Here is a 26,478-nt window from a genome sequence, read left to right on the forward strand (position 1 = left end):
GCTATTCACAAAGAAGTGGACTGAAGAAGCAACTCATTTATTTCCCAGCATGAATAATTCTGTAACATATCTCTATAGACAGTGGTCTTATGCGAACATAGGTAACCTAAGTCTCACATTCACGGAATCAGAAAACAGACAAACAGCTGGAGCGGAGCTTTAAAAAAGTCACATTTGCTCTCAAGATGTTACAACTTAAGACCGAGGAAGTAAATTGTCTAAAATCACAAAATCAATTCATACCGCAGCTGAACGTGGAGCTCTATAACTCAGGAAAAGCACTAGAGTAGCCTAACCCAACGCCCTCATTTCCGTCTCCTTTCCTTTCACCTGTGGCCTTCTTGCTTCTACATCAGACGTAATAACTAGCTGTCAGAACTTGAAATTACATTATTTATAACATAGAGTGAAGAAATACACAAGACTTCTCAAAACTCATTAAGCTTAGCATAACCAAATGACGCTCATTTAGTTGGCACCAAGTTCCAACTGCTGCGAGCCTTCTCCAGGCTGAGAAGGGAGGAGGGAGAAAGGGAGCTGCTTGCCTCTTGATAAGTCAAAGCTCTGGAGCTGCTGTGTCCTGAGCAACTAAGGCCAATACCCACTCCCACAGCTCTTTCCAAAGCCCCTGACTGTCTTCCAGAAAATCTTCCCTCTGCAGCCAGGTCAAATGCCCACTAATAAAATTCTGGCCAGCAGGGATGTACCCAAATTTTGTATGCAAATACAAGAAGGATGGCAGAAATAGGCAGCAATTTTAAGCTAGGCTGCATAGACACTGAAAGCTAAGAAATGCAGGCCAGGAGCTCAGCTTGGTGGTACCCATGGTTATGACAAAGGCTGAGGCTCCAAATACCAGCAGGTCCAATAAGCAGCATTTATAAGTTTATAAGTGACCATAAACTAAAAGGCAGTCTTCAGGGTGGTATGGAAAGACCTCATCTCTCCTCCATGTAGAGTACTGCCGCTAGATTTGTCTTTAAATTAGAAGAGACACACAGTAACATGACATCCCCAAATTTTCTTGTTGTCCACAGCAAGTCTGAGTACTTGCGCTGTTCTCACAAAATTCTCAGACCTCAAGCACATACATGCTCGTCGGGCGGTGAAAAACCACGGCACACTCAAGACCCCAAAGGAGGGAGAGCATGGCAAAGCACAGAGAGCCAGCCAGGGCCCATCCTGGTGCAGGACGAGGCTGAGAAAGGCACTGGGAGACTGTTTTCAAGCCTGGTGTGTCCCACTCCAGAAGGCCACCTGCCTTCAGCACAGCCTGTGTCCCTAGCAAACACCTCAATTATTTGACATTTTTGAAGGGGCTAAATTATTTCTCTATGGAAGCTCACACATCAATCCCATCCTCCACACAGGTCCTAATGCAGGAAAACAAAAACACTGAATAGGGTACCATTTCAAAAATGTAAAGTGACATGTTACTGAGAAAGCTCTGGCTGAAAACCTACACTACACTTTGAGGAGTGATTAGGAGCGCAGACTGTGGAGCTAGGATGCCTGGGTTTGATTTGGGTTCTGCCACTCCTAGCGCTGTGAGCTTGGACAAGTTATTTAGTTTTCCACACTACTGTTTCCACAAAATGGGGAAATGGGGATAATACAATAGTTCCTACTATATACAATGTTTGAGGATTAGGGAGTTAAAATATGTAAAGCGACTGGAATAGTGCTCACTCAAAAAGCTACCCAAGTATTAGCTATTATCATTATTAAGTAAATAATATCAATTCACATTTGATAAATGCATTCAAACCAAAAAGTACAGTGAGGAAGCTTGGAAATAAGCACTTAACTCCTTGTAGGAATTTTAAAAATAAATGTATTTTTCTATTCAACTGCCTGTCCAAAAATGTGTTTGGAGGGGTGGGGGTTTGGAAGTGAGGGAGCGAAGGTCAAAGAGGTGAGAGGAGCAAACAGCCTAAATAACAAGGCCTCTCCCCTCACCAGAGACGGCAGCTGTCTCCTGGGTCAAAGAGGTGCTCAATCTGCTAACACGCGCTCACTTCACTTTCATAACACAGCGGGACTAAAGCAAAGCCAGCAAAATTACTTTTCCCAACCAATTAAAAATTTTCTAAGTTCAATGTAACATATTTTTTTAAGTTGCAAAAATAATACAAGTGCACAGGCCAGAGTTGTGTCGTATACCAATTTATACCTCAACAAAAATACAAGTTGATTTCTGAGACAAAAATACTGAGTAGCACATATAATGTAATGACTAGATGTGTGAAAACATAGAGGCTGGACTATGATCTCAAAGTCTCTTTTACCTCCCAATTCTCTGATCTACTGTTAAGTAAATGAATATTAAGAAAAGGAAATAGAAGTCTGTGTTTCTATTAAAAAAAAAAAAAAAAGCTAGGGCTTCCCTGGTGGTGCAGTGGTTGAGAGTCTGCCTGCCGCTTCAGGGGACACGGGTTCGTGCCCCGGTCCGGGAAGATCCCACATGCTAAGGAACGGCTGGGCCTGTGAGCCATGGCCGCTGAGCCTGCGCGTCCGGAGCCTGTGCTCCGCAACAGGAGAGGCCACAACAGTGAGAGGCCCGCATACCGCAAAAAAAAAAAAAAAAAAAAAGCTAGAAGGTTGTTGCTTAGTAGATCAGGTTAAGAATGTGAGGGGAGGGCTTCCCTGGCGGCGCAGTGGTTGGGAGTCCGCCTGCCAATGCAGGGGACACAGGTTTGGGCCCTGGTCCGGGAGGATCCCACATGCTGCAGAGCAACTAAGCCCACGCGCCGCAACTATTGAGCCTGCGCTGTAGAACCCGTGTCACAACTACTGAAGCCTGCGCACCTAGAGCCCGTGCTCCGCAACAAGAGAAGCCACTGCAATGAGGAGCCTGCGCACTGCAACGAACACAACTAGAGAAAGCTCTCCACAACTAGAGAAAGCCCGCATGCAGCAACGAAGACCCAACGCAGCCAAAAATAAATAAATAAAATAAAGTTATATAAAAAAAAAAAGAATGTGAGGGGAGAAGTCCAGAATCATGTGCATTACAACCATTTTTTATATGACATGACAGCCACAGACTCACATGTACTCTCTGGGAACAAGGTTTTATATGAAAGGCAGTGTGATGTGCCAGAAAGGACATAGGCTTAGGAGTCTGACAGACCCACTGAAATCTCATGCTGTCACTTACCAGCTGTGTAGCCAGCCGCCTTGGCAAGTTACTGCATTCCTCAGAGCCTCCCCTTTCTCATCTATATATAAAGTGGGAAACACCACTCCCTATTTTGCAAAGTGTTTGTGAGGATGAGACAATGTATGTGAAAGCACCTAGTTTAGTGCCCAGCACTGAGTAGGTGTTCAATAAATGATAACTGTGATGATAAACAAATTAATCAATGGCTATTAATATACTCCACAAATTAAATGGCCAATAAGCTTTAACTGAGTGTTAAAGCTATGAGGAGAGCCCTGAATTAGATCCCATAAGGCAGTGGTTCTCAAACTTTAGTGCATCAGGGACTTCCCTGGTGGTCCAGTGGTTAAGAATCTATCTACCTTCCAATGCAGGGGACGCGGGTTCAATCCCAGGTCGGGGAACTAAGATCCCACATGCCCTGGGGCAACTAAGCCCACGCACCACAACTACTGAGCCTGCGCACCTCAACTAGAGAGAAGCTGCGCGCCACAACAAAGTTTCCGCATGCTGTAACTAAGACCCGATGCAGCCAAGTTAATTAATTAATTATTTTTTTAAAAAACAAAACTAGCACATCAGAATCACCTGCTAGTTAAACAGAGTGCTGGGCCCCACCCCTAGAGTATCTGATTCAGTTGGTCAAGGGGGAGGGCAGAGATCTGCATTTCCACAAGTTCTGAGGAGATGCTGATGCTAGTTGAGGACCACATGTAAGAGAACCTCTGATGTAAGGGAAGAGAGAAGAGGAACCCTTCTGTTTTTGAAAATGTGACAGGTCAAATATTTAGGCAATGGTATAGCTGAGCAAAAAGGTGTGGGATGGCACTTGAGAAAAGACCAAGACAGACAGACAGACAAAACAAATGTACAGGGACAACAAGGTGTCAGCTTGGCTGGTTAAGTATCTCATTACGAGAACTGTCCGAAAGATTCTGAAGAGGCCATTGGTAGGCTAAATTTCTTACTAGGCTCAGCTTGGATTTTTGATAGTTTAGTAAAGTGAGCCATTTACAAACCTTGAAAAAGTTAACCACATGGTGAAAATGGCAACTTCAAGCAGAGATGCAACAATAGATAAGGCCAGGCAAGGTGGCATAGAAATAGGAAGAAAAGAGCAACAGTAGTGAAGGACCACCATTGAGTCTATGCAGGTGATCCCAAAGCATCCTCCCTCACTTACAGCCAGGACCTTCAGAGCCTTCAGTCTGCGAGATGATCACCCATAAAGGGAGCCTACCAGACATGAGAATCAAGCCCCAGGAAACCCTATTTATCAACGTAGCACAGCCATGCATTAATCAAGGAAGCCAAGAGACCTCAACCACGACTCACTCAAATGAGAGGGTAAAATCTCTTACTTCTTTAGTTTTATATCATTTACTAAACGTGTTCCTTTAGTGTAGCACATGATATTAATTAGCTATCATTATACCTATTATTACTAATCTTTTTTTTTAAACATCTTTATTGGAGTATAATTGCTTTACAATCGTGTGTTAGTTTCTGCTGCATAACAAAGTGAATCAGCTATACATACACATATATTCCATATCTCCTCCCTCTTGCATCTCCATCCCACCCTCTAGGGGAACACAAGGCACCGAGCTGATCTCCCTGTGCTATGCGGCTGCTTCCCACTAGCTAGCTATTTTACATTTGGTAGTGTATATATGTCCAACTAATCTTAATTTACCAACTGAAAATCCTACAAAATTTATCTCAAAACAATGCTCACCAATAGACTATACTTCAATCATTATTTTTAAGTCAACATTGGTAAGATAAAGATAACTACAACTTGGGAATTCCCTGGTGGTCCAGTGCTTAGGACTTGGTGCTTTCACTGCCAGGGCCCAGCTTTAATCCCTGGTTGGGGAACTAAGATCCTGTAAGCCACGCAGTGCCCCCCCCCCAAAAAAAAAGAAAAAAAAGATAACTATAACTTATAATGAAAAAATACACAGGACATCATGATCTACTCAGAGTTCAGCAGAAAACTGCTGACAGATTATTTTCCACGTAAGACATAAGAAATAAAAAAATGCTAAGACTGTTGTAAAAAATAATAATAATAAGGGGGGGTTGAAACTCCATCTCACATCTTATTCCCGAATAAATCTCAGCAGTATCAAAGAGATGTCAAATGTAACTAATGAAACTTCAGAAGTACAAGAAGAAACCATGAGGATTTTAAAAAAAAAATTAGAAGGGCTAATAAGTATGACCCCAAACCCACAGCCAAAAGGGAAAAGACTAATACGTTTTCCTCTAAAAAATAAAATTTCTACCTAGGAAAAACCACCACGAGCAAAATCAGAAAACAAATGACAAATGGAACCGAATGTCTGCAACTCAGATCACAAATTAAGGGCTAATTTACATAAAGGAGAGCTCCTACAAGTAAAAAAAAAAAAAGAAAGAAAGACCAAAATCCTAGTAGAAAAATGTGCACAGGATATTGACAACTCACAGAAAATATAAATGGCTCTTAAATATATGAAATGATGCTCATATCACTTATCATTTATCAAACTGGCAAAGATCAACTAATAGCACACTGTGCCAGAAGTATAAATCGGTACAACCCGTGTAAGATAATCTGACAGTGTCTATCAAAAGTACAAATGCACATTCCTTTGACGCAGCAATTCCACTCATAGGAATTTATTCCTCAGATATACTAGCAACAGGGCAAAGTGATATATGTACAATGTTATTTACTGCAGCATAGTCCGTAACAGCTAAAGACTGGAAACAACTTCAATGTTCATCAAAGAAGGAACTATCGTACAGTCATACAATGGGATATTGTGCAGCTATTCACAAAATAAAGAGCTCTTTACACACTGACAAAGAATAATCTCCAAAATATATTTTATAAAACAAAACAGAAATAAGGTACAGAACAGTACAGATGCTAAAACTTACATTTTTTTTTAAAGGAGGGAGGAATATATCTGTGATTTTATGTGTAGAACCATAGCCTGTCTCTGGAAATATACACATGAACATAACCCTGGTTACAGGGTGGCTAGGGGACAGGGTATGAGAGACGTTTCACTGCATGCCATTTGAACTTTGAACCACATGCATGTATTACCTACTTAAAAAATACAATATGCCTATGAGAAGTCAGAATACCTATGCTCTTTTTTAAATTTTTACTTTATAGTGGAGTATAGTTGATTTCCAATGTTGTGTTAGTTTCACGTGTACAGCACAGAGATTCAGTTCATATGTATACACATATATCTACTCTTTTTCAGATTCTCTGCCCATTTAGGTTATTACAGAGTACTGAATAGAGTTCCCTGTGCCATACAGTAGGTCCTTGTTGATTATCTATTTTATATATAGTAGTGTATATATGTTAACCCCAAACCCCTAATTTATCCACCCCCACTCCCCCCTTCCCCTTTGGTAAGCATAACTTTGTTTTCTAAGTCTGTGAGTCTGTTTCTGGTTTTTAAATAAGTTCATTTGTATCATTTTTTTAGATTCCACATATAAGTGATATCATAATATGATACTTGCCTTTCTCTTTCCGACTTACTTCACTTAGTATGATAATCTCTAGGTCCATCCATGTTGCTGTAAATGGCATTATTTCATTCTTTTTTATGGCTGAGTACTATTCCATTGTATGTATGTACCAAATCTTCTTTACCCATTCATCTGTTGACAGACATTTAGGTTGCTTCCAGGTCTTGGTTATTGTGAATAGTGCTGCTATGAACTTTGGGGTGATAATACCTATGTTCTAAATGAAGATTTTCTCACTAGGTTACCTGAGATAATAAGTTCCTTTCACTACTCACTCAATACTTATTGAGTTCTACGTGTGCCAAGCACTGTTGTAGGCACTGCATCCCAGCAGGGAAGACAGATATACCCTCCTCTCGTGGACTTAGGAGGGATGCAGCCAGTAAACAAATAATCAACTGAGCATCAGAGTGGAAAGGGCTATGAAGAAAATTCAGTCAGGAAAAGGGAGTTGTGGGACTGAGGTGGAAGGGTGATTATAGAGCCTTTCTGGGTAGAGGTGTCGGAAAGCTTCTTTGACAGGGACACACTTCAGCAGAAATATGAAGCAGTGAGGGAGCCAGACCTGTTGGCTGCCCAGGGAAAGGATTCTTGTTGGAAGGAATGCATAATGCACGCAACAGCACACATAATGGCACTGAGGGTGGGATGTACTCCCCTTCAAGGAGGAGAACGGAGGGAGTGAGAGAGAGCGTGGCAGAAAATCTCATTGGGGGCGGGCGGGAGGTACCAGATCATAATAAGGAATTTAGGTCTTATTCTAAGTGATATGGAAAAGCATTAGAAATTTTTTAAAAAATATTTATTTATTTGGTTGCACCGGGTCTTAGTTGCAGCAGGCGGACTCCTTTATTTGCGGCATGTGGGCTCCTTAGTTGTGGCATGCAAACTCTTAGTTGTGGCATGCATGTGGGATCTAGTTCCCTGGCCAGGGATTGAACCCGTGTCCCCTGCATTGGGAGTGTGGAGTCTTAACCACTGTGCCATCAGGGAAGTCCCTAGAAGTTTTTAAACAGTGGAGAAATGTGTTGTGACCTGTATTATTTAAAAGATCCCTCTGGCTGCCATCAGGAGAAGAGACCGTAAGAGGCAAGGGTAGACGAAGGGAGCCCATGGAGCTCACTGTAACAATCCAAGTGAGAGATGGTGCTTCCTCAAACTAGCAAGGTAGTGGGTGGAGGTGGGAAGTGATCAGGTTCTGGATATAATTTAAGGCAGGGCCAACAGGCTTTACTGAATGGTTGCAAGTAGACTAAGAAAAAGAAAGAAGTCAAAGGTGACTCCAAAGTATTTACCCAAGCAACTTTTTACAATGATCTAATAGGTTCATTTAAAAAAAAAAAGTCACACCTTCATACAAAGCTCAGCTACTCTAAAATGGGTTATAAATACCATCAACAAAAAGCAATGCTCATCTACATACTAAATAGAACATACACCTGGGTCCATTCTCTAAATACTTAATGAGCATTTACACTGTGCCAGGCAGAGTATTAGGTACTAGAGACCTAAATTATATAACTGAGCACCATAAAAGGATTGGGAGGAAAAACACCAAAATATTAATAGCTGTGGCATACAGGTTTTTTTCTTCCTTGAATTTTCCAAATTTTCTACCATAAACATAACTTACTTTTAACTTTAAGGAGGAAAAAAATCTCTCCTTTTTACTGCTGCCAATGAAGGAAAAATTCCTACAGGGCAAGCTTAGTAATTTGAATGATCGGCAGACTCTCCTTCTAAGAAAACCTTTTTTTTTTTTTTGCGGTACGCGGGCCTCTCACCGTTGCGTTCCCTGGCTGTCCAGTGGTTAAGACTGCGCTCTTCCAATGCAGGGAGCACAGATTTGATCCCTGGTCGGGGAACTAAGATCCCACATGCCACGCGGCCAAAAATTAAATAAATAGGACTTCCCTGGTGGCGCACTGGTTAAGAATCCACCTGCCAACGCAGGGAACACCAGTTCAAGCCCCGGCCCAGGAAGATCCCACATGCCACGGAGCAACTAAGCCCGTGCACCACAACTACTAAGCCTGCGTGCCACAACTACTGAACCTGCATGCCACAACTACTGAACCTGCGTGCCACAACTACTGAAGCCCTGGCACCTAGAGCCCGTTCTCCACAACAAGAGAAGCCACCGCAATGAGAAGCCCGCGCACTTAGTGAAGAGTAGCCCCTGATCACAACACCTAGAGAAAGCCTGCACTCAGCAACAAAGACCCAATGTGGCCAAAAATTAATTAATTAATTAAAATAAATAAATAAATGAAAGTGTGGCTCAATAAATAAATAATAAATTTTTTTAAAAAAACACATGGAACATTTTAACTAGGTTACAAGGAAAAAGATCATTACGTTTCAAGTAACTGGTATCAAAAAAACATACTCTATGACCATACCATGTGAATAAGTTAATAACAAAACTAAACACCATGAATAGAAACAAAAAAAAAATGCTTGTTTAGAAATTCAGGGTTAAAGAGGGAAAAAAATGGAAATTACAAAATATTTAGATCTTCATGACAATGATATTACCACATGTGTAACATATGGGTGACTGTTAAGGCAATACATAAGAGGGATTTCTACAGCCTTGAGCACAGCATTAAAAAGCAAGAAAGTCGGGCTTCCCTGGTGGCGCAGTGGTTGAGAGTCCGCCTGCCGATGCAGGGGACATGGGTTTGTGCCCCGGTCCAGGAAGATCCCACATGCCGCGGAGCGGCTGGGCCCGTGAGCCATGGCCGCTGAGCCTGCGCATCTCCGCAACGGGAGAGGCCACAACAGTGAGAGGCCCGCGTACAGCAAAAAAAAAAAAAAAAAAAAAAGCAAGAAAGTCTAATAACCTATGTTTTCAATTCAGAAAGCTATTAAAAGAATAGAGTAAATCTAAAGAAAACAAAGGAAGTAAAGATAACAGATATTACAAAACAGAAAACAAAGAAACAGCTGATTCTGTGAAACAAAATTTTAATTGACAAATTCTTACAAGTCTGTTCAAGAAAAAATTAAAATATGAATGAGGGGTGAAGCTCAAGCTGGTGACTGAGGCCAGTAGCTGCCTAAGAATGGCAGAAACATGAGTGTCCCAGTGACTCCACAGCAGGTCCCTCTGCAGAGGGGGCCACAGTTCCAACCCAGAGATGGCCACATACATGATGGCTGACAGATGCTCCAGAAAGCAAAAGACAACAGGAGCAGAAGAAGGAACTGGCAAAAGTCACTATCAAGAAGGAAGCTCTAGAGCTGACAGTGACAGAGACGGAGCTTTGCTGGAGCGCATGTAGTGTGAGTTTTAATTGCCCTAACAAACGGATGTGTGCTTTCAGGGGAATACCCACTGGATTAATTTGCTGCAATAAATACTTTTTCCTTTGGGGCGGTGAGAAAAGGCACAAGCAAACAATTTTAGGTACAAAAGATACAGATACAGAGGAGTATCTGTACTCCATATAATGGGAGTAAGAAAAGAAAAGGGAATAGGACTGAGCCATAGGGAAATCCAGTTACAGACTAGGTAGAGCAGAAGGAACGGACAGAGGTGAAGTAGAGAGTGGCCAGAGGCACGTGGACCAGAGAGGGAGAAAGGAAGTCAAGGTTAAAGTGTCACGACAAGGAGGGTTTCAATAAAGAGAAGATGATCACCTGTGTCAAATGCTGCTGAGAGGTCAAGGAAGCTGTGGGCTGCATGGTGTCCAATGGATCCGGCAGCGTGACACTGAGTGACCTGTATCCTGAAGAAATTAGAGCAGTGGGAGCCAAGGGCACACTGGAGCGGGGGGACAACTGTTTCCATCTGAATTAGTAATTGTGGAGCTGAAGCCATGTCAGCTGATGACAAGACCCAGAGTGTCACCAGAGAAGAGAGCGCCAGAGGTGGACTACAGGAGGTCACTTGGGGTGGACGTGGAGGACAAGAAATCGAGATGCCAAGGTGTCTGATGGGTTATGCAGTGGATAGGAAACCACCCAGGACGGTGGCAGGAACTGGAGTGGAAAGGAAGGCTGTGAGGCAGGGACCAAGGTGTTCAATGAGCAGAGGCGGCTAGGAAGTCGGCTCATGGCCGTGAGGAAGAAAGAGAAAGGTGGCACGAGTCTAAGGGCAGAGGCTCCAGAGAGACGCCAGGAGCAGTGGCAAGCGGACCTACTCCTCGTCTACTGTTGTGCACGGTGCAGCGTAGTAGTCAGGACTCAGCGGAGCCTTTCCAGTGCAGCCCGCATGCACCCCGCCCTCTGAGCTCTCTGGGACTGCAAACAAGTAAAGTCCTGAGCGTAACACCTACCAATTTTTAATTAGCTGAGCTAATATCGCCCTCAGTCTTGCTAGCTACATGTACACCTATTCCAAAATCCAGAGGGGGGAAAGATGTAAGGAGTTGTACAATTCCTAGAATTAAGTGGGAAGTAAGAAGGGACTGGGAGGGAGAGTTTGAGCACTTTTTTCCAGGACACCAGGAAAAGGAAGATGTCGCTTCTGAACAAGGCTAGCACCAGGCAATCAAGACACCAGATGAAGCTGCCTCCTGGCTTGCCCAGAAGAACTCTAACAGCACAAGATTCGAGGCTGTGACTAACTTCTAAGAGCCTCTCAACCAGTGAAAAGGGGCTGGCAAGCCTAGCTCTATGAGCTTTAGTAACAAACACTAACCATGTTTGTCTTGTGACAGGGATTTTGAGAGATTACTGAATTTACTCCAGTAAATCCTTAGGGGACTCTAAGTGCAACCAACTCATTCATTTAAAATCAAACACAATATGCCTACCATGCACAGGCACTGCAATGGATATAACATGAATAAGATGATTTCTGCCCTCAAGATTCACCGTTTTGTGGAGGAGACAAAGATTCAAACAAAAAATTCCAACACTGTGAAAAGGTGGGAGGACACTCATAATAGTCCAACAGCAAGAGCAAGGGAAAGAGAGGTTTCTAAACCACGCAGAAGCACCACACAGCCCAAGCTGTGCTCCGTGTGCAGCTGCAGTGGGTTGTATTCCTTCCTTGCTTTACTGATTCATCTCACCATGAGCTCTTCTCTTGAGGAAAGAGCTGTGTCTACTATGTCTGGATCCCCAATACCTAACACAGTGTAAGACCTTCGGTGTAGTTTGCATCTCTTGGTTGCCCACCCAGTATTGATCTACAGATCTATTCTCCTGGCTGGTATCTACCCACACTGCAGCTCCAGCATGAGCTCCAGAGCAATCAGGATATCAGATAATCCAACCCCCATGCTAAAGGTGTGGGTTAGCCAAGACTCCCGGTCAAACACTGCAAATTTCCTTGGCCACAAGAATGGGCTGGTAATCCAGTTTGGGGCAATGAGTCAAAGGAGGTTTGCTGGGGGCTTCTATGAAACAATCTTCTTTATTCTTCTGAGAAACTGATTAGAAGAACTGTTCATCCTCATCCTGGGTACTGGCTCTCAATGTGGTCCAGTGGCACAGAAATGTGAAGCCTAGCACCCCACCACTATTCTGCCACCGAAGACAGGTTGATACACAGTAGAAAGCAAAATCCGGAGACTCTCAGCAAAACAGAGCTGGTGTCACAATCAATCCACATCTGAAGCTCACCTTACCTCCGGAATTTTCAATATCATAAGTCAACGCATCCCCTATAAAGTTTAAACTTGTTTGAGTTGGGTTTCCTGTTACTTGCAAACCAAAACATACCTAACATTATAATATATTCAAGGTGTGCTAAACCCCCAAACCACTAGTGAATCGCTGCCCACCAGCTGCTGTATAGCACATTCTAATGTTCATCTCTTGCTTCCAGAAAAGTCTGTTAAGGCTAAATTTTAAAATGTAAATCTTTTCCCTCTTATTTAAACCTTGGAGAAGGGCAACTGGTTAACACCTAAATAATAAAACTGTGGCTCAAAATTATAAAAAAATTATAAAAGGAAATTTACAAATTTATAAACTTAACTATAAAAATATGAAACTTCTTCATAGCAAAAACAAGCAAGCACAAACATACCTACACGTGCACAGCCCTGAGCACAGTTACAAGACAGGGGACAAACTGAGAAGGAAAAAATCGGTTCATTCATTGTCACAAAGGACTCATCTCCCTAATGTATAAAGAGCTCCTTAAAAACAAAAAAACCCACCCAAGATGTCCAAAAACCCAACAGAAAAATGGGTAAGGGATACGAAAGAGTTCATAGAAAAAGAAGTACGTTTCACTCTTAATATATAGAAAGATGCGCAACCTCATTTGGTACAAGGAAAAAACCAAACTTACACTAATTTCTCACCTACCAGATCAAATGCAAAAGTCTGGTGACACGCTGTTGGTGAGGCTGTGGCTGTGATGCAACACAAATTAGTATAACCCCTCCCTGTGGAGGGCAGTTTGATGATATCTATTGAAAACATATACACATTTACCCTTTGACTCAGCAGTATCTCCTCTGGAAATACGTACTACAGACATACCTGCTGCTGTGCAAAATAATATACACGCAAAGCTATGCACTGCAGCATTATTTGTAATTTAAAAAATATTAAGTCGAGAGTCATCTGGTTAAATAAATTATGGTACATGCACAGCATGGAGTATAAAGCAATTGTAAGAAAGAGTGAAGAAGCTCTCTATTTACTAATATGGAAAGACCTTCAGTATATACCATTAAGCAGAAGAAAAGAAGATGCAAAATACCATACACAGTATGCTCCTTCAATTCCTTCAAATCTGTGCTCAAATATCATCTTATTCTTATAATAAGAGAAGGATGAGTCAGAAACAAATAAAATGACTACAGGGAGAGGAAGGGAACTGAGTGAGGGGTCGGACAGAAATGGAAACTTGAGGTCTCTGAATATCACCTTGTTTTATATTTCCGATGTTAGAGCCACATAAATGTTTTACATAATTAAAACACACAAAAAATGTATTTTTGACAGCTTTATAAAGGTATAATGATATACAAAGAACTGCACATGTTGAACGTGTACGATGTGATGAGCCTGGACATATGCAAGCACCCATGACACCATAACCACAATCAAGGTAACAGACATACCTAACACCTCTCACAGTTCCCTTGTGTCCCTCCATTTTTGTTTTTTGTAGTAAGAACACTAATGAGATCTACCCTCTTAACAAATTGTGATGTACACATACTGTACTGCTAACTACAGGCACTATGCTATACAGCAGATCTCTAGAATTCATGCATCTAGCATAACTGAACTTACACAAAATTAAACTCTAAAAAGATCTCTCACATACTAAAACTGGATTACAGTAACAGTTGCACGACTTGGTAAATTTACTAAAAAAAAAAAAAGAATTGGACACTTACAATAGAGGGCAGGAAGGTACAATAATTTGACTGGATTAAGTCTGAAGAGGCAGTAAAAGAGAGAAAGCTGTAAAGACCACCGCCTCTCCAACTTTAGTGAGCACATGAGTCAGCTGGGGACCCTCCTAGAAGGTGGATTTGGATTCAGTAAGTCTGGAGTGGGGCCCAGTTCTGAACTTCCAACAAGCTCCCAGGTGACGACGCTGATGGTGCTTGTCTGTGGACCACACTTCGAAGGGTCCAGACAACTAGAGGAGCTTTGCTCTAAGCAGCTGCTGAGAAATGGGGCAGTAGCTGCCCCAGACAAAGGACCTGTAGGGAGTGGGTGGGGGCCAGAAAAGGGTTCTCCCTTCCTTTCTTAAGATGGAGGGAATAACAACATGATTGCTGTAAAATTTGATTCAGTCAGGGCTAGAACAGAGAGTGTGTGCAAAGGAAGTTAAAGTGATTAGCCACAGCATTTAAGATAGGAGTGTGCTGGAGACAGCAGTGGGTGGCAGGAGAACTGAAGGAAAGTGATGAGGGTCCAATGACAGGTGGTGGTGACACAGTCTAATAGGCTGAGTCCTGAAAGAGGATAATACACTAGGAATCCTGAAGGAGGATAATACACTAACATAGTACATCACCTTAGAAGTAGTACCAAAAGAAAGAAAATACATTTAAAAATATCTTTAAAAAAATCATACTGAAAGTTTTAGAAGCTAGGATATAGCCAATACTTAAACGATCACCACTAACGAAGATAATCTTTTTTTTTTTTTTTGCGGTACGCAGGCCTCTCACTGTTGTGGCCTCTCCCGTTGCGGAGCACAGGCTCTGGACACGCAGGCTCAGCGGCCACAGCTCACGGTCCCAGCCGCTCTGCGGCATGTAGGATCCTCCCGGACCAGGGCACGAACCCGTGTCCCCTGCATCGGCAGGCGGACTCCCAACCACTGCGCCACCAGGGAAGCCCCAAGGAAGACAATCTTATCCTCCCAAGACCTGCACAAGCTTCAACCCTCACAGAGCGGCTCACGACTTTCAGGAGGAGCCATCAAATGCCACAACCTTAGGCCTTGGGCTTCTAGTTCCCTAGTTCAGAATCCTCTCCCCCTTCAGTGCACCCACCCATAAGAATTCAGTTCAAAGGTCACCTTGTTAAAACCTAAGTTCCCACTGCGTTTGAGACAAACAAACATTACAATGTAATCAATCATCTGAACCAAAAGGAACACAGAGTCAATCTGGTAGAGCAGTTCTTGTATTTCTCCCTCTATTTAGCACGGCATGGGCAAAGAATGAGGAGGAGGAAAACGAAAGGAAGCACATGGCACAACCAACTCAGAATTCTACATATTCAACTGCTTTGTAAAATATTACACCACCACAAGCACCACAAAGACCTCTCCACAGAGCTAAAAGTTTCACCTGACAGAAGAAACCAGTTACCCTCCTCGCATTCAATCACACACATGACACTAAAGAAGGTAAGCCAAGACATCTAACCAGGGTGCTGAAACTTTCTGTGCGTGGACTCCTTCTCAAAATGATGTTTTTAAATACAAAAGATTACAAAGGAGATCAATTATATTAAAATACAGTTGTACTACATTAAACAAATTTAGGATTTTTTAAAGTTTATTTCACACTGAAAGGCTCTAGCAGCAGATCCACTAACTACTGTAATTTCAAAGCAGTGATGAGTACAAATGATATTTGATATGTCTGCAACAACCATAATATGATATGCAAACATCTGTGATTTTCACTGGTGATAAAGTCACAGGTCTGTTACTACTGTGATTTGTTGCCTATATTCATAATTGAAGAACATGTTAAAATTCAGTTAGAAGTTCAGTTAAAAATAAGGATGTAAAATATTTCTTTCCATCTAGGTTGACATACCTCCTAAATTCTAATCAGATTAAGAAGCCCTAGGGAATTCCCGGCAGTCCAGTGGTTAGGACTCGGTGCTCTCACTGTGGAGGGCCCGGGTTCAATCCCTGGTCAAGGAACTAAGATCCCACAAGCCGCATGGTGTGGCAAAAAAAAAAAAAAAAAAAGCCCTAAGAAGTGAATACTGTCTAAAATAGCAGACACCGTACATCTCACCACTATTTACTCATCCATCTTCCCACTAGATTGTAGTCACCTTAGGCCAGGGACTGTCTTATTTGTCTTTAGGCCTATAGGTCCAATAAATGTTAGGTGGATGGACAAGCCATTTATTATTCTACTGGACTGTGAACTCCCTGATGGCTGAGATTCTGTCTCAACAACAATATAGAGCAGGCACTTGAATCTTGTAGAATAAATGAGTGTGTGGATATCTTGCCTCCTTGGTTAGAAGATATCCTCTTAAGGTCAGGGATGTCTTATACTTCTTTGATTTCCCATAGTCTAGTATACTGCTTTTCACATAAAACCACTCAAATATCTATTAAATGAAGCATTAAGACATGACAGAGCCTCTGAAATGAAGATCAAAGTAAGTAGAGAATGAGCACCTGTACCAGTTTTGCTGCAGCAGGAAAACAAAAAACACACACAGCCCAACAGTGAGCTGGCTGTGAACCAACCAAAGGAAAAACAGCTTAAGGTCACAGGGATAACCTACAATTTGGTTACTTGAAAATATATTAAAATATTCCTCTTCTTACTTTAAAATACAAAAACCTTAAAAATTCCTTCCTCGTGAATGGTTCTTGCTTCTTTCTCATAAATTCTATAGTTTCAAGTACATTTTCCTACTGCTACAAAACAAGATAAAATGTAGCACAGACTTATTTGGCCTGTTTTTAGTACAATATACCCTACTTTTAAAAATTCCATACTACCAAATAGAATTGACAATGCAAAACATTACTCAGTTCACAAATTACCAATTGGAAGAGAAGCTGTGAAGTTGAGAAAAATGCTATAAGAGTGGGGGGGAGGGATAAATTGGAAGATTGGGACTGACATATACCACACTACTATACGTAGAATAGGACTTCCCTGTTGGCACAGTGGTTAAGAATCTGCCTGCCAATGCAGGGGACATGGGTTCGAGCCCTGGTCCGGGAAGATCCCACATGCTGCGGAGCAACAAAGCCCAAGCGCCACAACTACTGAGCCTGCGCTCTAGAGCCCATGACCCACAACTACCGAGCCCACGAGTCACAACTATTGAAGCCTGCGCACCTAGAGCCCGTGCTGCGCAACAAGAGAAGCCACCGCAATGAGCAGCCTGCGCTGCAACGAAGGGTAACCCCGGCTCACCGCAATTAGAGAAAGCCTGCGCGCAGCAATGAAGACCCAACACAGCCAAAAATAAATTAATTAATTTTAAAAAAAGATAACTAATAAGGACGTACTGTATAGCACAGGGAACTCTACTCAATACTCTGTAATGGCCTAGATGGGAAAAGAATCTAAAAAAGGTGGATATGTGTATAACAGACTCACTTAGCTACATACCTGAAACTAACATAACATTGTAAATCAACTACAGTCCAATATAAATACATAAATAAATGGAAAGTGGGGAAAGGTAAGAGTAACTGCCAAGTAAGGCTTAATCAGAAATGAAGATAAAACATTTCTGAAATTAGAAATACAAGGCTGGGCTTCCCTGGTGGTGCAGTGGTTAAGAATACGCCTGCCAATGCAGGGGACACGGGTTCGAGCCCTGGTCCAGGAAGATCCCATGTGCTGTGGAGCAACTAAGCCCGCGTGCCACAACTACTTAGCCTGTGCTCTAGAGCCCACGAGCCACAACTACTGAGCCCACGCGCTGCAACTGTTGAAGCCCGTGTGCCTAAAGCTCGTACTCGGCAACAAGAGAGGCCACCGCAATGAGAAGCCCGCGCACCGCAACAAAGAGCAACCCCCACTCGCTGCAACTAGAGAAAGTCCACGGGCAGCAACGAAGACCCAACGCTGCCAAAACTAACTAACTAACTGAATAAATAAATAAATCTATTTAAAAAAAAAGAAAAATACAAGGCTACCCATTTGGAAATTTACAAAAATGTGATCTGTACACAACATTTTGGGACAAATCATCTAGTTGAAATCCAACCCAAAATTCTTCCACTAGGCAGAGAAATACCTCTTCATTTCACCTTTACTCCTTAATTCCACCTGATGCCTATACTGCTTATGCCATGTGCTGAGCACACACCTACTTTACCTTACAATTATCAAGACAAAAATACAAGCTCCTTACAGACAAGGAGTGTCTTAATTTACCCTCACATCACCCACAGCAGACAGTAGTAACTTGCATATAACAATTCAGCAATAAACACTTGATGAATGAGGATTACTTTTTTCAAAGCAAGACGCATCTTGCACTCTATTATGAAAAGTAGATGCCAAATGTTCAGAGGATAACTTGTCATTGATATTCTGAATTTTAAATGTCCTGAAAATTAAAACTGAGAATGTCTGCCAATTTATTTCTGTTTTTGATATCTATTCCTGAATAAACAAATAAGACATTTGATATTTCTGCACAAACTAACCTAGCTGAAATACAAATAAAACTGTTCTCTAAGACATCAAATATCAAACTACAAAAATCTTTACATTTACTTTTATTAAAAAATTTGTTTTTCAATTTATTTATATATTTTTGGCCACACTGGGTCTTCGTTGCTGCGCACGGGCTTTCTGTAGTTGCAGCGACTGGGGGCTACTCTTCATTGCGGTGCACGGGCTTCTCTCGTTGCGGAGCACCGGCTCTAGGCACGCGGGCTTCAGTAGTTGTGGCACGCGGACTCCAGAGCGCAGGCTCAGTAGCTGTGGTGCAAGGGCTTAGTTGCCCTGCAGCATGTGGGATCTTCCCAGACCAGGGCTTGAACCCGTGTCCCCTGCATTGGGAGGCGGATTCTTAATCACTGCACCACCAGGGAAGCCCTACATTAATTTTAAAATAAGGCTCTTTAGGCATATAGCCAAAGTACTCAGTGACAAAATCCACTAACTATGTTTTGATTCTTGCTCAAGTTTTCTACCAGAGCACAATAAACAAATAAAGGCACGAGATGATTAACTGAATGTTAATAAATATAGGTGACAAGTCTCTTGAGGGCAAGACTTTGTCTATACCAAGCATCTAAAACATATCTAGTACCTCATATCTGGTAGGTGTGCCCCACAAATATTTGCTGAAAAAATGACATTCATGACTAGCTCATGGATCTCACTGACACACTCTGGGAGTTTACCATTGCTTACATCCATCCATGGAGTCTCTCAAAATCTCATCACCATCCTCCTCTTCAAGGTCAAGAGAACCAAGGTATCATATGAAAGTTTCTCAAGCCTGCTTTAAGGGATAAATTAACATGCTTTTCCCTCGGTATAGAAGATGCTATAGTCAAATAACTAAATCTTTATATCAATACTTCAGAAGTCATTAAGTGGCCCTTAATGGGGAAAACAAAACCAAAACAAAACAGATTCCCATCCAATTCCACATATGCCCTACTAAATTAGGTACAAAATTTCTTAAAGTGAATTTGATATAAAAAATTCTAGACTTCTAAGCCTTTTTCTAAATAATAAATGGAGAGCAGAGAGATGTGAAAATAACAAATGGGCAGAAGGGTGCGAACATGATCCTCTCTGGAGCAATGCAGTATCTAAAACTAGTCTGTGGGTAAAAACCTTTAAAAGGCATTTAAGTTCACCCTCCCACACAAAGCATGAATCCCTCAGTCACCAACAGGTAGTCCTGCAGTCTTTGATAAAGAGACAGAATATTTCCTATATGGAATGCTCATTCTCTCTCAAGTCAACCCATTACCCTCCTGGATAACTCCAGCTCTAAAAATATTCTAGCTGCTATTTTTTTTTAATTTTTATTTATTTACTTCTTGGCGGCATCTTGCGGCATGTGGGATCTTAGTTTCCGGACCAGGGATTGAACCCGCACCCCCTGCAGTGGAAGCACGGAGTCTGCTTCCACTGGACCACCAGGGAAGGCCCTTTAGCTGTTATTCTTAACTGGACTTCTGGCCCCAGCTTCATCTCAGCCTGGTGAGTACCCAAGCTTTTTCCAGCACAAAGACCTAGAGTCACTATGTGTTCAACTTGCTTTCACAACACACCTCACTCTTCCCAATTCCCATTCAGAGAAGTAGGCAAAGAATCCAAGACATGAAGACATCTCCCCAGTACAAAGATGCATTTTCATTTAAAAATTACTGAGCACAGAATTATACAACCTTAAGGGTTGAAAAGGCCCTGGACACCATCCAATTCTACCTTTCATCTATTGTAGGAATTGCTTCAATCTCTGGACAGTGTATTTGTGGCCTAGAATGTTAAGATGGAGGGGGAAAAAAGTAAAGGCTCTTTGATTTGAATGTTAAGTAATTCTGAGTATAGCTTTAAAAAGATTCTTGATTCAATTAAAAAAAAGGTGGGGTCATGGAGGGTTAAATTAGGAGTTTGGGATTAGCAGATACAAACTACTATATATACAATAGATAAACAACAAGGTCCTACTGTATAGCACAAGAACTGTATTCAGTATCCTGTAATAAACCATAATGGGAAAGAATATGAAAAGGATATGTATATATATATATGTATAACTGAATTACTTTGCTGTACACCAGAAACGAATGCATTATAAATCAACTATACTTCAATAAAACAATTTCTTTTAATTTGAAAAGTTGTTTGACAGTACATAGATCTGGTAGGTAACATGGTTTGACAGAAGTAGATCAAAAGTAATCCGCACCATTTGCCTACTTTCCACTACTTCACTGTCTCTTGCTACATAATTTCCCAGTTATAAGAAGCTAAATTTGTTACCAATAATTTTAAATGTCTTTTGTGAATTCCCTGGCAGTCCAGTGGTTAGGACTTGGTGCTTTCACTGCCAGGGGCCTGGGTTCAATCCCTGGTTGGGGAACTAAGATCCCACACGCCATGCAGCGCAGCCAAAAAAAAAATTTTTTTAATTAAATAAAAATGTCTTTTAAAAGATGTGAGCTACTAAAAATACCTGTTACTTTTGGGCCCAAAATTGAACAGATTTTTAGCTCCTAAAGATCTTTTTAAAGTAAGACATAGATGGACAGAGATGCTTTATCCAGTCATTCACTCAACAAATTAACAGTAGGGGTCTACTCTATGCTGGATGCTGTGCTGGGCACCAGGAAGACAGAGAAAGCAGAAAAGACATCCTATTCTAAGGGAGCTTTGTTTACAGAAGAGACAGAGAATTACAAATTGAGAAAAGTGCTAGAAAGGCAAAGTACAGGATGCTATAAAAACGTGTAACAGGGAAAACTGATCCAGCCTGCGAATTCAAAGAAGGACATACTGAGGAAGTGATGTTTAAACTTAGATCTGAATGGTAGCCATTTGCATTTACGTAAAAACAGATCTCCATAAAATGAAAGGGTTGGTACAATAAGCCCAGCACCTTTGGCATCTTTATCCTAAAACCACCTCTTTTTTAAAAAGAGGAAAGCAAAGTATGCTATAAAGAGATCTGAAAGCTAGTAGCTGAAAGTTCTTTGGGAGGAGGGGCAGTGTCTCACTCATCTTTGGTTACCCCACATCCCCTTGGTAGTCACTCAAATCTTTGCTGAAATGCTGAGTTCACCTCCATATTAAATCAATGTTCATATTATTTTTAGCTCAGCAAAACAAATTCACAAAACTAGATGTCCTCACACAAGAAACCCTACTCCGAACTTCAGTTTTGAAAAGAAGATGCGTGATGAATTGGGAGACTGGGATTGACATATATACACTAATATGTATAAAATGGATAACTAATAAGAACCTGCTGTATAAAAAAATAAATAAAATTAAATTAAAAAAAGAAAAGAAAAAGAAAAGAAGATGCTTTCATCTACCTCACAGGATTGCAAGATTCAATGAGATAACATAGGGTAAAACGCTGGGGTAAATTCTGAAGTGCTTGGAGTATACGGTTATCTGTGTAACCAAAAAGCTAGATCAGTCTCTTCTAAGACAGTTCTTTAGATTCAGTTGTGCTTCTTTACAATGAATTCTTTACCATGAGGAAGAAACTGCATCACAGGTTTGCACACGCTCTCTAGCCTTGGCTTTCTCTGAAGGGTGAGACTCCATAAACTGAAGGTGCCTTCTAGCTCTAGAAACTGACCTGTAAGTATTTTAAAGGGACGAAGATTACACTCCTTAGCTTAGATTTTAGACTATCTCCTAAATCTGGGATTAAGAGATACAAACTATTATGTATAAGATAGACAAGCAACAAGGATATATTGCATAAAATGGGGAATTATAGCCATTATCTTATACATTTAATGGAGTATAATCTGTAAAAATACTGAATCATCATGCTGTACACCTGAAACCAATATCATATTGTAAATCAACTATACTTTAATAAAAGAATAAAAAGACCTAGTTTCCACTCATTTCACATGCAGATTTAAGTTGAATGTATTCATCCAATTTAAACCTTCTGAATGTTCTAAATAATCTGATTAATTGTTGTAAAACTTTATATGCCCCAAAGAAAAAAAAATTTTAAAGAGTCAAAACGACCAAATGTCAAAAACGGATTTATAACTCCTAACCCCAAAAAGTAAAATTTGGTTTTTTGATTAAGGAAAAGTATCTGCTCTGTTTTAAAATCAGAAAAAAAGTCACAAAAACAATCACTTGTATTCAGAAATAACAAAAAATAAATGCAAACTCATTCATGGAAAACGAATTTTTTAAAAAATTACAGTGGCTAGGAGACAGTTGAAATGTCCACCATATAATGCAAATATATCTACAAGATACTACCATGAAACTTTACAAAAAAGTTAATGTGCTCAAGTAAATTATGCAGCTGAAGGCAAATCTACATGTTTAAGATTTGTCTTGTTTAAAATAATTTTTTGCTGTAGCTTTGAAAAGCTCTCCTAGTTTATTCTTCATTCAATAGTATCCCACTAAAAGAGGACACTATTATGATACTTCCAGGCAAGAGACGTGTTTTTATGATGCAAACCAGAGCTACCAGATCCAGATAAGGTTTGCCACTAGAATGCTTCAGAAATAATATACTTTAAAAGAAAACTTGTTTAAAAAGGTAACACCTACACTAGTAATCATTAATATATTTAGTTTTTATGCACTTTTAAATTTTTATGTAAATCCATTTAATAACTTAAAATTTTAAACTGGTCACCAGAGAAAAAGCTGATCCTTTCAGTCCTTGTATCAATCTCAAGATAGCAGCTCCTGTTTGACAGATGCTCTTAATGACTATTTTAACTATATTTTACATCTACTGAGTGTTTCGGGGCTTTAAAGTTCATTACAGTCATTATGCTATTAATCACAACGGGTGCATCGCAATATTCTCTTTCTAAAGAGCTGCAGATAGAAGTTAAGCAACTCCTCCAAGGTCACAGAAAAAGTCAGTGACAAAGTTGGAGATAGGACTAAAACTTCAGCTCCTAGACTACTAATTACTTCACACTTTTCCAATTCCGAAAAAGTAAAGTCAAGAGATTTACTTTCAGTAATTTATATCAAGATACCTCAAACACAGTAGTACACTTATAAACACTAACAAAAAGACTCACCTCGAACAAATGAGACAACTTGTTACATTTAGATACCACCGTCACGTCCCTAGTTCTTGTAACCAAGCAAAAACCTACTGCTTCTGGATACAGTAAATCCTGGAAAATGTCCGCTCTTCAATATACACAATTTATTTTCACACTAACTAACTATTTATAAATTAATCTGTTATCACCTTCTCCCACGTCCAGGTACTGTGGAGGGCATTAATCTCCTCACTCTTTCAAGAGTCAACTCAAAGACCACATATCTCAGAAGTAAGCAGTTCTCAATGAGAACAAAGTTACGTAGCCAATGAAAGGACAGCTCTAATAAGTTGCTTCTTTTAAAGAGATATTTTTAAAGGATGATTACATGCTTGACAGCATTCCTGTTAAATCGCCCGCCAAGAATAATGGTTCTTGTGAAGTAGCTTTTAAGGCATATCCCTCCCTGTTTGTGACACAGTCTGACTTGTTGGACAAGACTGATCTGGGCACGCTCACACACAACCCCTATGAACCAGCCCAGTCCACTGGAAACATCGTTTGGACCTCTTAACTGTAGTAGTACTCAGCCCTTCCCATACCTATAAGGGACAGAAGGACCCTCTTTAACATTCTCTCAGGAGAAGGTTCCCTTCGAGGAGGCAGTGACAGCCGTCCTCCCTCGGATGTTTTCGGAAACAAAGTGTTAACACCAGAAGGAGAGGCTCCTAGGAAGTGTCAGTGTGGCAGCAGGTGGAGTAGCCCTTCGTGCCGAGCAGGTCCTTTCTGACCTAGTCTCAAGTCCTCCGCTTCCCAGACCCGGTTCCGCCTTACAGATTTTCCCAAGCCGCCCCGCGCCCCTGGTCTCTAACCCAGAGCGAGACTCTCCACCCTCCTGGGAGGCGAGGCGGTCTCAGCAGACCAGACGGCCACCCCACCTCTTCCGGGGACTCGCAGGCCCGCTCCCGGGCCGTGTCAGAGCCTGACGGACCCGCAGGGGCGGCAGCCGGCCCTTTCTGGGGCCTCCCAGCCGGAGCCCCGCGCCCCGCGGTCCCGTTCCACCGCCTCCCCCCGAAACACCACCGCCACCACCCTCCTCACTCCCGAATCCCCCTTCCTCAGGAGCACTCCAGTGGAGTTACCGGCCCACTCAAAAGTAAGAGCGACGGCCAGCCCATCGGTCACCCTGGCCCCCGCTGTCACCGCCCTGCTCCTGGCCTCTGCTCACGCCGCTGGCGAGCCCCGGTGACGCCCGGGTCGGTACCTTGCGGACCCCCTTGTAGATATAGAAGTAGAGCTCCCGGCCCACATTGAAGCAGAGGCGGTCGCCGTTGCCAGACTGGTCGTTGAGGTTTACGAAGGAGACGCGGACAGGGTTGGATCCCTGCGAGTTGAAGGGCACCCGGTTGGGCCGGCTGTACTCCGAGTGCGGCAGCAGCTTGTACAGACCTTCCCGGGTGGTGAATTGGGTCTTAATCTCGTTCATCTCCTTCCCTCCTCCCTCCGTCGCCATCTTGGAAAGCAGCGTTCATCCTGCCCTAAGTGCCCGGATCACGCCCACCGCGCAGGCGCCGTCCCGGGCTCTCGCCCTCCCCCCGCCCCTTCCTCCTGGCCCCTCCCACCCGTGAGCCGGCCCCGCGGAGGCCGGCGAGGAGAAGGGGCGGGCTTGTTTACGGCCCGACTGCGCAGGCGTGCTCACCTGGCGCGCTCCACGCTGCGGGGTGTCCGCAGGCTCCTCCCGCGGGCGGGGCCTCCGGGCCACCCCGCTGCGGCGCAGGTGTTGCTGTCCGGGGTCAGAGGGCTGCCTAGTGGTGCCGCCTACTCCGCCGCCCGGCGGGCTGAGCCGGCAAGGGGAAGCCGCAGCGGGCTGCGGTCCGCGCCGCTGAAGGGAGCTCGCGGCGGCCTCCTCGGCTGCCTCGTGCCCTGTCCTGAAAGGTCCCGGGACCCCGAGGAGCGGAGGAGAGAGCCGCCTCTAACAACGCAGATTCTGGGTCAGCACGTGGGGTGCCGTGAACCGAGCGCTCAAGCCCCAGTGTTACACCCGCAGGAGGGTGCGGGGGAGCCCCGAGTCCGGGAGAGGGCCGGTCCCCCTGTTCTGGGGTCTCCCCTCGGCCACCCCGCACAGTCGTCTGGATGCCCGGGTCAGGAAACCCCTGTGCACCTCCCCGAGTCATTTTCCGAGAAGGTACTGAAGGACCTCAGTTTTCCGCTTCACCATGTTTTGTTTTGTTTTGTTTTTAAGGTAGGGTGCAGGGGGAGAGGAGCGTATAGATTACACAGCATCTGTGTTTGCAAGTCAAATATCTGAATACCTATCTGTAGTGAGCATTGGCTAATTTTAAGGAAAGCAGGTTGTGTTGGCGCTTCTGTTTCTTAAGTTTGTCTCCACCAGGTGTTTAGAGAAGGGAGGGTCGGGTCAGGTCGGGAAATGGCTTTGGGAACCAGAGGCTGAATCTAAGCATGATTCACTTCTCTTGCTCAACAGCTTATGAAGAGTTCTTAGTGAAGTTTGAGGCTGTTGATTTTTTTTTTTTTAAGGCTCAAGTGGAATCTGCAGAATTGTTCACTAGGCATAGTTGTGTGGATATACTGTACTAGGTCTAGATTGTAAGGCAGAAAAACAAATTTAAGGCCGGCACACGTGTTGCAGATTAAACAATCACCGTTTTGTAGCTGGGTTTCTTGGCATGTTGCAGTAGAATACGAAAGTTTCTAAAGTGACAGAAACATCCTGATAGAATTTCAGGTGGGGGTGGTGGGGAGCCAACATCTGTTACACCAAGAATGATTTATCCCCCGAAGTACAAATCATAGCTGGAGGGTCACAAAAGAAGTAGAGGGCGGTAGGTTCTAAAGAGGAGTCCGAATCCTAAACATCTTATATACATAAGCAGGTAATGACAGTGGAAACTGTGCCAAT

At 42.5% G+C, this 26,478-nt stretch overlaps 1 protein-coding gene across 10 annotated transcripts in view; it reads right to left on the reverse strand.

Moving 5' to 3' along the window:
• WDR20 (WD repeat domain 20) overlaps nucleotides 1–25,090 on the reverse strand; it is a 63,653-nt gene extending 38,563 nt beyond the window's left edge. For 8 of the 10 annotated variants that reach the window (XR_013827344.1, XM_079914995.1, XM_079915001.1 and 5 more), the window contains exon 1: nucleotides 24,823–25,086. Coding sequence is in view for 7 of the 10 variants with exons in the window: in XM_079914995.1 (XP_079771121.1) it covers nucleotides 24,823–25,071 (249 nt within the window). In the remaining 3 variants the exon portion in view is untranslated. Of the gene's footprint in view, nucleotides 1–24,822 lie in introns of all 10 variants that reach the window. The other 2 variants (XM_079914998.1, XM_079914997.1) reach the window with 1 other exon arrangement.
• Nucleotides 25,091–26,478: the final 1,388 nt, after the last annotated feature.

This window comes from Stenella coeruleoalba (genome assembly GCF_951394435.1).
Source record: "Stenella coeruleoalba genome assembly, chromosome: 2".
Classification (NCBI taxonomy): Eukaryota; Metazoa; Chordata; class Mammalia; order Artiodactyla; family Delphinidae; genus Stenella; species Stenella coeruleoalba.